The sequence below is a fragment of the Artemia sp. Qi Xiang Cuo genome, chromosome 6, assembly GCF_049724085.1.
Source record: "Artemia sp. Qi Xiang Cuo chromosome 6, ASM4972408v1, whole genome shotgun sequence".
Classification (NCBI taxonomy): domain Eukaryota; kingdom Metazoa; phylum Arthropoda; class Branchiopoda; order Anostraca; family Artemiidae; genus Artemia; species Artemia sp. Qi Xiang Cuo.
The window spans coordinates 78,879,874-78,895,202 of NC_142799.1; the positions used below are offsets into that span (position 1 = coordinate 78,879,874).

The 15,329-nt window shown below is 34.6% G+C and overlaps 1 protein-coding gene across 3 annotated transcripts in view; it reads left to right on the forward strand.

Annotated features, from left to right (window-relative positions):
* The window catches only part of LOC148951632 (serine/threonine-protein kinase SIK3-like), a 202,633-nt gene that overhangs the window by 161,119 nt on the left and 26,185 nt on the right, over positions 1-15,329 (forward strand). For 2 of the 3 annotated variants that reach the window (XM_089091236.1, XM_089091238.1), the window contains exons 14-15: positions 651-836; positions 4,133-4,278. In XM_089091236.1, coding sequence (XP_088947362.1) covers positions 651-836; positions 4,133-4,278 — 332 coding nt within the window. The remainder of the gene's footprint in view (positions 1-650; positions 837-4,132; positions 4,279-15,329) is intronic. The other variant, XM_089091237.1, reaches the window with a different exon arrangement.

The following is a 15,329-nucleotide window of genomic DNA, read 5'->3' on the forward strand; positions in this document are numbered from 1 at the left end:
TTACGTATATGATAGGGTTCACCTCCTAGTCATTACCTCGCTCTTTAAGCTAACTTTTTTTGTACTTTCATGTGCATCATGAATGATGTTAACTTTAATTAACTAAGAGGGATAGGTAAACTTTTCTTGTTTTAATGATTCCTCCCCTGTCCACAGTGGCGTTAATTAGGAAGGGGCATGTACCCCTTTATATTTTTTAAGATACTTTTGTGGGGAATTTTCATTGGAAATTAGCGTTTTTTGGGATTTTCATTGGAAGAGTTGAACCCCTCCCACCTCCCCCATTTTCGTGGATTAACACCAGAATTTGCTACTGCAGCATGTTTTCAACATTCCTTAACATGCTTAAACAGTGAAGGAATCCTTCCTTACTAAAACAAGAAAAGTTTACCTATTTCTTTTTGGTTAAATAAAGTTAAAACGTAGAAAGTGGGGAAAAACTGGAATGATCGTTTCTTAGTAAAACAGACAGTTCTAGTAGCCTACAATTCTAAAACTAATAAATGTCTTGACTGGATGAATAATTTAAAACTTTCACCAAGTAAAAGTATTCGTGCCTGTTTCGCTTTTGTTTAATTTTGCATCCCTTTGTGCTAATTTTTGTTTCTGTTGTGCTAATTTTTGTCCTTATTTTTCCTTCCTGCTTGTAGTAATTAGTCCTGAGCTAGTGCATGAGGTTGAAAAGCGTATGAAGCGACAGCATACTCCACCAACCTCTGGTCCGGTTCAAATGCCCGGGCCCGGAAATAACATAATGCCTAATATGCAGTGGAGTAAAACATCGGGTAAGGTCCGACGGAGTGGACTTACCACTGTTGTTGAAGGAATGCACCTAGGTAGCTTTTCATTTACTTTTTTCTTTTTTTCTTTTGTTTTAGCATTATTGAGGATGGAGGATAAATGAACGATCCAGTTTAATTCCCTAATGACTCATAGATACATCCAAGTAGTTTTTACATTTATAGACAGTGTTTGCACTTCCACGGTTTTGCTGTAGGTCGACGTTTAAATTTTTTTTTTTTTTTTTTTTTTTTTTTTTTTTTTTTCAATTTGCTTTAGAATTCATGACTGCTTTGTTCCAAAAATATGTTCTTCAGGGTTCAATAGCATTCAGTTGTTGTCTACAGTTTTCAGTGAAGGAAAAAACTAAACATTGTTTATAGAATATTTATCCGTGCTGTTTCTTGTCAATGATGATAAATATGCTGTGAATTAATAAATTGTAGTCCCAATATATAAGGCCTTCTGTTCCGAACGCGACATTCAGAAGATAACACAAATTGGGCTACGTTGCTAGGATGATCCCCCCCCCTCCGGAAAATATATTCCCGGGAAAACTCAACCCCGCGAAAACATTTACCAGGGAAAATTCGACCCCGCAAAGAATTTCCCCCGGAAAATTACCTTCGCAGAGAATTCCCTACCCCCGCGAAAAATTTGCCCCCGGATAATCATCCCCCTCCATTTAAATTGAACAGCCACAGAGAAAGCATGGCAAATAAAAATAATGAAAAAATAAGGAATTTTGGAATATTCTACCTATGTTGCGAAATATAGGCAACCCCCCATTTAACCCCATTAAACTCAACCCCAATCAGCAAATTCGCCATGGGTGACTTCATCTAAAGCAGGCATGCTAATAAAATAAAAGTAGTGTCATTAGATTCCTCATTTTATGTTCTTTTCAAATATTAATTTTAACAAACTTTTTCCACAGTCCCAGTGCTAACCTTTATCTTACCCCGCTATGATAACTCAACTCCCCAAAAAATTAAAATGTAAAAATACTATAGAATATTCTACACCACATATTCTTCCTAAATTTGGAATTATTCTATTATTCCAAATTATTCCAAATTGTAGATTATTCCAAAATTCTCTTTTAGAGAATTTTGGACACCGGAAAGGAAATTCATAATAGACAACATAGCCAAAAAGAGGTTTTTCAGTCCAAAAAAGCCCACCAAAACAAATGAAGCCCAGAAGAATTATCCACTAATCAAGAACCATTGTAACGCTGTGTTGCTATAATTTTCTCGAAGGGCACCGATCCTCAAGATGACCCTGTAATACAGAAGACTAAGAACAAAATACGATACAAAAAAAACAAAAAAGCTTGATAATTAGTTTTGCTTCATATATCTGAATGAACTGAATGACCGGTTTAAAATTATTTTCAGAAGTTAACACTCGTAGTTAAGTTCCAATGTGTTGTGCCACATATTCTTCCTAAATTTGGAATTATTCCATTATTCCAAATTATTCCAAATTGTAGGTTATTCCAAAATTCTCTTTTATCTTCATTATTTTTATTTGTCACACTTTCACTGTAGCTGCTCAATTTAAATGTAGGAGAATCTTCTCCAAGGGGGGGGAGATATTTCCGTGGCGGATGTTTTACTGGAGAAATGAGCTGGGCCCTGAAAATTATAATCAGTAAATTTCGATTTTGGGAGAATCTTTGACTAAAAGATCGTCGTTAAGTTGTGAACTCCATAAAATGTCTTGTTGAACATTTGTTTTGGGCAAAGGACGAATTTCTACTATCACGTGGAACCTCAGAATATTCCTCTTAAGATTGATTTAAAGGAACTCCTTCCAAGTAAAGTGTTAGAGTTATATGCATATGACATCTATCTTCCCAAAGGAAATATATTCACCTTTCCCGATTCTCTGGCCTACTTGTGTTTATATTAGCCTAAAAAAATGCTAGAAATATGTCAAATAATTCTGTAAAAAAAAAAGTTGTAGCAAAAAGAGCAAATAAACGTGCAAACTTTAGGAGGATACAATATCTAGATTTCTCTGTATTTTAACTTGCTCCCTGCCTCCTTCTCAAGAATTGGGAAGAGTAACTTCTGATGAATCTTGCACAAGAAAATGTTTCTCTTTCTCCCAATTTCAGTCATTCATGCAATAACATTATGGGATATATGGTGCCAAGTCAGATGGTTGTGGACAAGTGTAAGGGAGGAACAGAGAAAAGACAGAGATAGAGAAGGAAATGGGAAAGGAGAGAGAGAGAGAGAGAGAGAGAGAGAGAGAGAGAGAGAGAGAGAGAGAGAGAGAGAGAGAGAGAGAGAGAGAGAGAGAGAGAGAGAGAGAGAGAGAGAGAGAGAGAGAGAGAGAGAGAGAGAGAGAGAGAGAGAGAGAGAGAGAGAGAGAGAGAGAGAGAGAGGAGAGGGAGGGAGGGAGAGAGAGGAGAGAGAGGGAGAGAGAGGAGAGAGAGGGAGAGAGAGAGAGGGGGAGAGGAGAGGAGAGAGAGGGGGGAGAGGAGAGAGAGGGGGGAGAGGAGAGGAGAGAGAGAGAGGAGAGAGAGAGAGAGAGAGAGAGAGAGAGAGAGTTACATAAATCCTTGAGTCCGAAAAAACTTTAGTTCTGCCATTAAGTTCATATCAAAAATTGGTTCATCAGTTAAAATTAGTTCGTTTGGAGTGCTGGAAATCTTAGAAAGATTTAAACGTAGCTGTTTAATTTTTCTACTCTTGGCTAATTTCATGTGTGGATATAGTTCTAGGTATGATATATCTTAAGTCAAGGGATTTTATAACCTGAGCACTTATATTTGTTGTTTTACCATGACTATAAATATCTTCCATCAACCCAACGCTGTTTCCCATTTCAAGCCAGTAAAAAAAAAAGAAAAGAAAAGTCGTAGGTTTCTATAACACCCTACAGATTTGACTGTCTTTTGGTCAACACTAATCTCTGAAAGTCAATCTTTACATATATTTTAGCTTCACCTAGAAACACGAGTGAAGTTCCTTTTGTCCCCATTGTATTGCTCCGCTGTAGGGGACAAGAGATTCATCTTCCCGTACACAGAATTTCATAAAAAAGAATAAGTCGGTCAGATAATATTTTTCTTTTCTTTTGTTTTTGTAGTGCTCCACTATAATCTATTTTTGTAGATGGTGGGTGAATAAATGTTATTATTGTTATTATTAATATTATTGAAATTAATTTCCTAAGCTTCTTATTTCCAAATCAACAAACATTTATTGACTATGCATTAATTTTAGATAATTAATATGGTTTTTGAATTATACTGATTAAACAGGAATTTGTAGTTTAAAAAGTGTAGACTGTCATATATTCTTATAATAATAGATAAACATATATTTTTTTTCAGGAAGAGAAGGTCATGGAGTACGAGATAATTCTCTTGTTCCTCCACCTTCTTTTCAGAGAAGAGCCAGCGATGGCTGTGCTTCTATTGGCCAGTTAAATCAGCCGTCTGATGTAAAATCTCTACAACAAGAATTCCACAATTTACAGGTATTTTTGTTTGACTTCTGTAGGACCTAATCTTTAACGTCTTTAACGCCTAATCTTCTTTAACGTCTAATCTTTTTAACGTCTGACGTTAAGTCTTTACAACAAGAATTCCAGAATTTACAGGTACTTGTAGTTGACTTCTCTAGGACCTAATCTTTAACGCCTTTAACGCCAATTCTTTTTAACGTCTAACGTTAAATCTTTACAACAAGAATTCCACAATTTATCGGTACTTTTAGTTGACTTCTGTAGGACCTAATCTTTGCCGTCTTTAACGCCTAATCTTTTTAACCTCTGACGTTAAATCTTCACAACAAGAATTCCACAATTTACTGGTACTTTTAGTTGACTTCTGTTGGACCTAATCTTTAACGTGTTTAACGCCTATTCTTTTTTAACGCCTTTGACGCCTAATCTTTTTAACGTCTGATGTTAAATGTTTACTACAAGAATTCCACAATTTACAGGTATTGTTAGTTGACTTCTGTAGGACCTAATGTTTAACGTCTTTAACGCCTAATCTTTTTTAACGTCTGACGTTAAATCTTTGCAACAAGAATTCCATAATTTACAGGTAATTTTAATTGACTTCTGTATGACCTAATCTTCAACGGCTTTAACGCCTAATCTTTTTTAACGCTTTGAACGCATAATCTTTTTAACGTCTGATGTTTAATCTTTGAAACAAGAATTCCACAGTTTACTGATACTGTTAGTTGTCTTCTGTAGGACCTAATCTTTAATGTCTTTAGTGCCTAATCTTTTTAACGTCTGACGTTTACGAGAATTGCACAATTTACAAGTACTTTTAGTTGACTTTTGTAGGACATATTCTTTAACGTCTTTAACGCCTATTCTTTTTTAACGTCTTTATCGCCTAATCTTTTTAACTTCTGACGTTGAGTCTTTACAGTAAGAATTCCCCAATATACAGGTACTTTTTGTTGACTTCTGTAGGACCTAATCTTTAACGCCTATTCTCTTTTAACGCCTTTAACGCTGAATATTTTTAATGTTTGACGTTAAATCTTTACAACAAGAATTGCACAATTTACAGGTATTTTTAGTTGACTTTTGTAGGATCTAATCTTTAACGCCTTTAACACCTAATATTTTTTAGCGCCTTTAACGCCTAATCTTTTTAGCATCTGACATTAAATCTTTACAATAAGAATGCCACAATTTACGGGTACTTTTAGTTGACGTCTGTAGGACCTAATCTTTAATGCCTAATCATTTTTAACCCCTTTAACGCCTAATATTTTTAACGTCTGATGTTGAACTTTTACAACAAGATTTCCACAATTTACAGGTACTTTTAGTTGACTTCGGTAGGACCTAATCTTTAACGTCTTTAACGCCTATTCTTTTTCAACGCCTTTAACGCCTAATCTTTTTAACGCTGACGTTAAATCTTTACAAAAAGAATTCCACAATTTACAGATACGTTTAGTTGACTTTTGTAGGACCAAATCTTTAACGCCTTTAACCCCTAATCTTTTTAAAGCCTTTAACGCCTGATCTTTTTAAAATTTGACATTAATTCTGTACAACAAGAATTCCACAATTTACAGGTACTTTTAATTGACGTCTGTAGGACCCAATCTTTAACGCCTAATCATTTTTAACGTCTTTAACGCCTAATCTTTCTAACGTCTGATGTTTAACCTTTACAACAAGATTTCCACAATTTACAGGTACTTTTAGTTGACTTCTGTAGGACCTAATCTTTAACGTCTTTAACGCCTATTCCTTTTTAACGCCTTTAACGCCTAATCTTTTTAACGCTGACGTTAAATCTTTACAACAAGAATTCCAGAATTTACAGGTACTTTTAATTGACTTTTGTAGGACCTAATCTTTAACGCCTTTAACACCTAATCTTTTTAACACCTTTAACGCACAATCTTTTTAAAATCTGACATTAAGTTTGTACAACATGAATTCCACAATTTACAGGTACTTTTAGTTGACGTCTGTAGGACCCAATCTTTAACGCTTAATCATTTTTAACGTCTTTAACGCTAATCTTTCTAAAGTCTGATTTTTAACCTTTACAACAAGAATTCGATAATTTACAGGTACTTTTTGTTGACTTCTGTAGGACCTAATCTTTAACCTCTTTAACGCCTAATCTTTCTTAACGCCTATAACGCCTAATCTTTTTATTATCTGACATTAAATTTTTACAACAAGAATTTACAGGTACTTTTAGGTGACTTCTGTACGATCTAATGGTATTTATTTTACCTTTTTTAATGTCAAAATAACGCTAAAATTAAGTCACCTATCTCTTATATTTATTAATTTTGCGAAAGAAGAAACCGAAAACGACAACTCGTGTTAGAAGAAGAAGAAGCTACTTTGCTTATTTTTTTACTACAGAACTACGCATTTTCTACTATATTGCTTTTGAAGAGCATAGTCCTCGTATCTGCATTTTCTCAAACTGGAAATTGAGAATTTGGACGCATCTGAAAAATTATCATTCTAAATTATTTAATTAGGTAACTAAGTTGAAGCACTTAAACTAAAATTTAGAAGTCATTATCAAATAGTTCGTGGTAACGAACTATAAGTAAGGAGCGACCCGGCTCAATGGTAACCGAAACTCTAAAAAACGGAATTTTGATACCAGTAGATACATCAAAAGAATCAGATTTTCATGCTAATTTAAAATAGACAAGTTTCATCAAGTTTAGTGTTACCCATCAAAAGTTACGAGCCTGACAAAATTTGGCTGATTTTAGAAAAAAGGGGGAAAGACCCCCTAAAAGCTATAGAACCCTAATGAAAATCACACCATCATATTCAGTGTATCAGAGAACTCTCCGCTCAATTTATTTTGTGATAGATTTGTCTATTTACTTTGAAGCTGGAAACATTAAGACTATTTGTGGTTCGCTCATCGCTTACGTTGAATAAAGCTAAAGCGAAACGTGAGTTCAAGTTTCAGATTCGTTTGTGAAACTCTTTAGAGAGCAAGTGACGTCCTAAGAAAAGGTAAACCAATTATTTTAGAAATTGTGGAGGTGGCAATGGAATCCGAACATGCAAACAGGAATCTCCGAATGAATCACCTTTCTTTGCTATTCTTTCTTTGGGGAATTGGAGGGCTCCACAGTGAATCCTACGATGTTGAAGCGTCCCAATAACTTTCGCATAGTTTGTAGGCATCTTTGTAGGTTTGTGCTGGGTTATGTGTCACAGTTTGTTGATGTTGAAGATTGCGACGGTGTTGTTCTTCTAACGTAATATTTCTTCCTTCTCCACTTTCATTTTTGATTCGTTCTGATTCTTGCTTTCGCTTGTCTTATAACTGCACTATCCTCTCTTCTTAGATTTCATTTTTGACGCGTCTTGATACTCGCTTTCGCATTTGTTCTAACCACACTGTCATTTTTGACACGTTCTAATCTAACCGTATGATTCATTGTTCTTCAATTTGGTTTTGATTCGTATTGATTTTCTCTTACGTATTAGCATAATCATCACGTTATTCCTTAGTTTTAAGTCATGAGGTGTCACTTTCATTTTTTATTCGTTGTGATATTCGTTGTTGTGTATCTTCTATCCGCATATTTCTTTGTTCTTCACTTTTCTTTTTAATTTGCTCTGATCCTTGTTGTCGCATGTCTTGTATCTGCATATTTCTTTGTTCTTCACTTTAGTTTTTGACTCGTCTTAATCCTCCCTGCCACTTATCTTCTAACCGCATATTTCTGGGTCTTTACTTGTGCTTTTGCTTATTGTAATTGTCGTTGTCGCAAGTATTCTAGCCATATATTTCTTTGTTCTTAATTTTAGTTCATAATTCCTTCAGACATCTGTTCAATGCCCTTTACCTTTGCTGCTCTTATTGGTCTTGTTACATTTGATGGTCTAGATTGTTCGTTTTCACCCATTGTGGATTTACATTTTTAGAGTTGTTCTCTTGATATTGTCTCATTTTATGGTCTACTTTATTCATTTTCAGCAATTGTTAATTTAGATTCTTGGGCGGAAATTATGTAATTTATGCTCTTAAAATATGCTTATAAATATGACACCCCTCATATAACAATCTTCCCCAAATTAAGGTTCTTGTAGAATTTTTTCAAACTCGTGACCTATCTAGATCATTTCTTCAGGCCAGAAAATCCCAAGGATGCCAATTTCCACAAAAAGTATGTAGCCGTTTTAGAGGAAAAAATTTACCCATGTATAAATAAATATACAATTATATATATATATATATATATATATATATATATATATATATATATATATATATATATATATATATATATATATATATATATATGCCGACCCATATAAAGGTACTTATTTTTATGATATAGGGACAAAGATAAGGAAAAATTTGAAGAAAAAATAATACAGAAAAATGTCTGCATATTTGTATAGAATAGATTAACGACAACTCGTTTAAATAAAGGAAAAAAAAATACTATTTGCCGTGTAAATTACAATTGGACTATAGTAAAAAATTGAAGGTCTAATTAATGATGATATTGATTAGATCTTCAATGCTCTTCAATAATCTTCAATCTTCCCTGTTTCCTGGGTCAATTCCGCGGCGCGCGCGAGATTCCGCGGAATTGAACCACGAAACTCTTGATCCATAAGCTTCGACTCTTCCCCTGGGCTATCGCCAGGTATTACATTATCTGGTTCTTAATATAGTATATAAAGTTGATGAAATAAAGCTGATCTTTAATCGGTTCATGTTGTCCTGTTGGTTCGAAAACTCATTTACGGGTATGAATAGTGAACAAAAAGAAAACGGGGTTCAAAGAGTTTTCTTATTTACTGGTTGGACTCTCCAGAAGGAACCGCTATAAAATCAGGAATTAAAATTAGAACAATTATATCGCTCTAAAATTGGAAATAGAATTATTAGAAAATTAGAATAAAATTAAGGTACTTTCACATTATCCGGACCTCTCTAAAAAGTCAAGTTTGGTTAATGCTAATGAAATAAAATAAAATAGGATGATTATATAGTAGTTTAGAAACAAATTTGGGCTATATATTTTTACATTAGGGGGGGGTAAAGCATTGCATATATTAAATACGTAACCTAACCTATGTACCTTCTCCCCTTTAAAATCCAAAAAACCACAGTTTAATAACTTATACGCAATGCAACCCACGCTGTAATTGCCTAGTCTACAGTGGTTATCATGTCAAAAACGGGTTTTATCATTGCCTTCTCTATAGTGATTAAGCCAAGAGCCCCGGATAATGCGAAAGTACCGAAATCAAAATTAGAAACCGCTATAAAATATTAGAGGGGGGAATCAGGATTTTAGAAGTGCCTAGGTTGAGCATGGCCCCAAATTGGTTGAGAAGTGGCCCGGATAATGCGAAAGTACCGAAATCAAAATTAGAAAGCGCTATAAAATATTAGAGGGGGGAATCAGGATTTTAGAAGTGCCTAGGTTGAGCATGGCCCAAAATTTTTTGTTGGGCAGCATTTTAACCATATTTAATCCAAAATTATTCATTCTTTTGCGGTTTGAAACGGCTGAAATGGGCTCTTTACTATAGTGTAATCCCTTTTGTCATTTTAAGGGGCACTAGGACTGTATTTTTCGCACCATCTTAATGTTCTGTGATTACTCGTTTGATACGGTCTCTCCTGAAAAAAAAAAAAGAAGCATCCGTGCCTGAAACTCTTTCCTTTGAGCCTAAAGTTCAATTTTTTTATTAACAATCAGGACTGTAGCCAGAATATCTTTTGGGAAGGGGGATATATATATATGTATATATATATATATATATATATATATATATATATATATATATATATATATATATATATATATATATATATATATATATATATATATATATATATATATATATATATATATATATATATATATATATATATATATATATATATATATATATATATATATATATATATATATATATATATATATATATATATATATATATATATATATATATATATTATATATATTCTTATTAATGGACAATTTTTCTGGGCTTGGTATGTTTGATGAGCGTCTTTGGGCTGAAAAACCTCTTCCTAGCTAATTTATCTATTATGGGTTGCCTCCCCGTTGTAGCATAATATTTGTAGGCATGAATATATAATGAGTCGGAGGTAATTGAGACTGGAGGCTTGAGACTGTCTGTGCAGGATCTCGACTCTTGTTGATAGAAGAGCATCGCCAAGTGCTGAAAACCATGCTGTGACCAAGATGGGCCCAGGATTGCACAAAGCCTCCATTCATGGAGGTACCAGGGACTTCTTGCTGTCCGGTTCTAAGCCGACTTAAGCACTTCGGTGTAGACTTGAGAAGACATGTGATCCCCGTCCTGCACTGGTATCCCGGATCATTACTTTTCCTGAAGCGAAAATAATTTCAATGATTTAAAGAATATGAAAATTGGAACTTGGAATGTTACGACATTAAAAAATGACTATCGTATCGACATTTTGACTGACGAATTCAGACCATTCGAACTGGATTTATTAGGAATTTCAGAAACTCATAACCTAGGGGTAGGAAGCCTTAAATTAGGTGATTTAAAATTTGTTTATTGAGGCAGGAAGGATGGGGTACATAGACAGGGAGTAGGGTTCATGATGAATAAGGAAGCTGCTAAGTCTGTTTAGGCTGGGAAGGTATTAATAATAGAATTGTAATTGTTCATTTTATGACTAGAAAGTTCAGGGTATCAGTTATAGTAGTATATGCCCCTGTAGAACCGACTGACGGAGATACTAGTGACTCAGATGAATTTTACTTACAGTTCAGGAGCAAATAAACAAGGTCCCAGGTAGAAATATGATGTTATTACTGGGAGATTTTAACGCCCAGGTTGGTAGAAATAGGGATAGATGGTATCCCAGCCTAGGTAAATTTGGTGTAGGAAAAGAAAACAGTAATGGATACAGACTTTTGCAATTTTGTAGGTATAACAATCTAGTTATAACCAATACGGTGTTTGGTAATAAAATGGCTCATAAGTTAACATGGTATTCACGGGATGGTAAGACAGCAAACCTTATTGATTATGTTATAGTAAACCGAAGACTTGCAGGATCAATAAAAGATACTAGGGTACATAGAAGTTCTGTTATTGATGTTAAAAGTAAAGATCACCATCTAGTAGTTTCTAGGGTTAATTTAAAGCTGACATTACAGAAGGGTAACTACCTACGGGAAGTTATAATGTTGGTAGACTCCAAGATGAGAATTTGAGAGAAGCTTTCCAGGAACAGTTACTAAACTTCAGAGTTTAAAATTTGATAATGTGGAAGATTGTTGGAATCAAAAATAATTTGTGAAGTTTCTGACGGTTTATTAGGGAAGAAAGCTAGAACTGCAGCTAAGAATATTAGTGAAAAAGCTTCATGTTTAATAGAAAGGAGAAAGGACTTGTACAAGAATTATCTGAGTGATAGATTGTATGAAAACAAAAGAAATGTAAGAAAGTGGAGAAAGCATTAAAATATGAGCTAAGGAGGTGTGAAGTGGAGGCCATGGATAAAATTGCCGAGGATCTGGAAGATGCAGCTAGACGGCATAATAGTAAAATATTGTACTGGCACGTCAACAAATTGAGAGGTATGAGTCAATCTAGATCCGTCCCAGTTAAAGATAGGAATGGGGCTGCAATTATACATAAGGAAAAAACTAAAGTGAGATGGGTTAAATATTCTGAGACTCCGCTTAACCAAGATAGAGTTGCAGGAAAAAATATGGAGGAAAATGAAAAAGTTTGTGATACCTTGGATGTGAAGGAAGATTTGTTTTGTGAGGAGGAATTAGCAATAGTGCTAAAAAGATTAAAGAGTAATAAGGCTCCAGGTGCTGATAGGGTGGTAAATGAGTTTCTTAAATATGGTGGCTCTGAGGTTAGAAATAAGCTACTGAAGATTTTGAATATGATTTTTGAAAAAGGGGAAGTACCTAACGATTTTAGAAACCTTAATTAAGCCACTATATAAGAAAGGTGATAAAAGTGAGTGTTGTAATTATCGAGGCATTAGTCTGGTCTCTGTAGGTAGTAAATTACTTAGTAATATGATACATTTTAGACTAAGAGATGCCGTAGACAAAGTTTTAAGAGAATAGCAGTGCGGTTTTAGAAAAGCTAGAGGATGTGTCGACCAAATTTTCACTCTTAGACTAATAATTGAGAAATGCCTGAGTTTTCAAACACCTTTGGTCCTCAGTTTTATAGATTATGAACAATCTTTCGATTCTATTGATAAAACAGCTTTAGCAAAGGTTTTATCCATGTATGGTATACCAGACAAATACATTAAAGTGAGTAGTGATATGCACGAGAATAACTCTGCTGATGTTAAGATAGGAAATGAGGGTAGCAGCTTGATTGGTATTAAATCAGGAGTTAAGCAGGGTTGTGATCTATCCCCATTTATATGGATCATTTTGATGGACTTCGTCTTAAGGATCACAGGAAAGGCAATGGGAGACCATGGAATCAAATGGGGAGGAAAAAGTCTCCTGGACTTGGGTTATTCTGATTATTTAAGCATCCTAGATGAAAATGTGAACAAAGTTTTAGAGGTTTTGCGAGTTCAGGGGGCTAGAATTGGTTAGAAAATTAATGCTAGGAAGACTAAGTCACTAAGGCTAGGAATAAGTGAAGATGAAAAGGTGACGTTGGGTAATGAAAAGATTGATCTGGTGGGCAGCTTCACTCACCTTGGTAGTATTATTAGTAAAGATAGTGGGTGCAGTGAAGATGTTAAAAGTAGAATCGCCAAGGCTCAGGGTGTTTTTTCGCAGTTAAAAAAAGTTTGGAAGAATAGGAAGATAAATATGCAAACCAAGATTAGAATATTAGAAGCTACAGTGATGACAGTGGTCAAAAATGGCTCTGAGGTAAGGGCGCTCCAAAAAGTGGATGAAGATTTGCTAGATGTTTTCCAGATAAATTGCATAAGGATTCTTTTGGGTACCCGGCTGACTGACCGTATTTCAAGCAATAGGCTGTACGAAAAATGTAGTTCAATACCGCTCTCTAGGGCTATAAGGAAAGAAAGGTTGAGGAGGCTATGTCACGTTGTGTTGATGAAGGATGATATATTGCCGAAAATTTTTCTCTTTCGGCCAACCGTCTAGGGCTAAAGAGAAAACAGGACATCCCCGTCTGGGGTGGGAGGACGTCATAAAGAAAGATTTAAAGGAAATGGGAACTTCGTGGGCGGTCTAAAAAGGGAGGCTTTGAATAGATTGGGGTGGAGGAGGAGCGTGCTTAGCTGTGTTGGCCTCAGGCGGCTTCGTGCTACGGTGAGTTGTTAGTAGTAGTAGTAGTAGTAGTAGTAGTATATATATATATATATATATATATATATATATATATATATATATATATATATATATATATATATATATATATATATATATATATATATATATATATATATATATCCCATATCCATATATATAAACTCATATTCCAGGGGTAGGAAGCATGGAATTAGGTGATATAGTATTTGTTTACTCAGGCAGGAACGATGAGGTACATTGACAAGGAGTAGGGCTTATGATGAATAAGGAAGCTGCTGAGTCTTGTTTAGACTGGGAAGGTATTAATAATAGAATACTAATTGCTCATTTTATGATTAAAAAATTCAGGGTATCAGTTATAGTAGTATACGCCCCTGTAGAAACGACTGACGGAGAAACTAGTGACTCAGATGAATTTTACTTACAGTTAAAGGAGCAAATAGACAAGGTCCCAGGTAGAAATATGATTTTATTTATGTGATATTTTAACGCCCATGTTTGTAGAAATAAGTATAGATGGTATCACAGCTTAGGTAAATTTGGTGTAGGAAAAGAAAACAGTAATGGATACAGACTTTTGCAATTTTGTAGGTATAACAATCTAGTTATAACCAATACGGTGTTTGATCATAAAATGGCTCATAAGTTAACATGGTATTCACGTGATGGTAAGACATCAAACCTTATTGATTATGTTATAGTAAACCGAAGACTGGCAGGATCAATACAAGATACTAGGGTATATAGGAGTGTTGTTATTGATGCTAGAAAGAGAAGATCACCATCTAGTAGTGTCAAGGGTTAATTTAAAGCTGAAATATCGCAAGGGTAATTACTCTCCCAGGAAGTTATGATGTTGGTAGACTGCAGGATGAGAATTTGAGAGAAACTTTCCAGGAACAGCTGAATGCTAAACTTGAGAGTTTAAAATTTGATAATGTGGAAGATGGTTGGAATAATTTTGGAAAAATAATTTGTGAAGTTGCTGAAGGTGTATTAGGGAAGAAAACTAGAACTACAGCTAAGAATATTAGTGAAAAAGCTTTATGTTTAATAGAAAGGAGAAAGGACTTGTACAAGAATTATCTGAGTGATAGATCACATGAAAACAAAAAAAATATAAAGAAAGTGGAGAAAGCATTGAAATATGAACTAAGGAGGTGTGAAGTAGAGGCCATGGATAAAATTGTTGAGGATTTAGAAGATGCAGCTAGACGGCATAATAGTAAAATATTGTACTGGCATGTTAACAAATTGAGAGGTAGTAGTCAATCCAGGCTTGTCCCAGTTAAAGATAGGAATGGGGTGGCAATTAGCGATAAGGAAAAAGCTAAAGCGAGATGGGCCGAACATTTGAGAATTTGCTTAACTGAGATAGAGTTGTATGGAAAAAATATAGAGGAAAATGAAAAAGTTAGTGATACCTTGGATGTGAAGGAAGATTTGTTTTGTGAGGAGGAATTAGCAACAGTACTAAAAGGATTAAAGAATAATAAGGCTCCAGGTGCTGATAGGGTAGTGAATGATTTTCTTAAATATGGTGGCTCTGAGGTTAGAAATAAGTTATTGAAGATTATGAATATGATTTTTGAAAAAGGGGAAGTACCTAACGATTTTAGGAAAACCTTAATTAAGCCACTTTATAAGAAAGGTGATAAAAGTGAGTGTGGTAATTATCGAGGCATTAGTCTGGTCTCTGTAGGTAGCAAATTGCTTAGTAATATGATACTTTTTAGACTGAGAGATGCC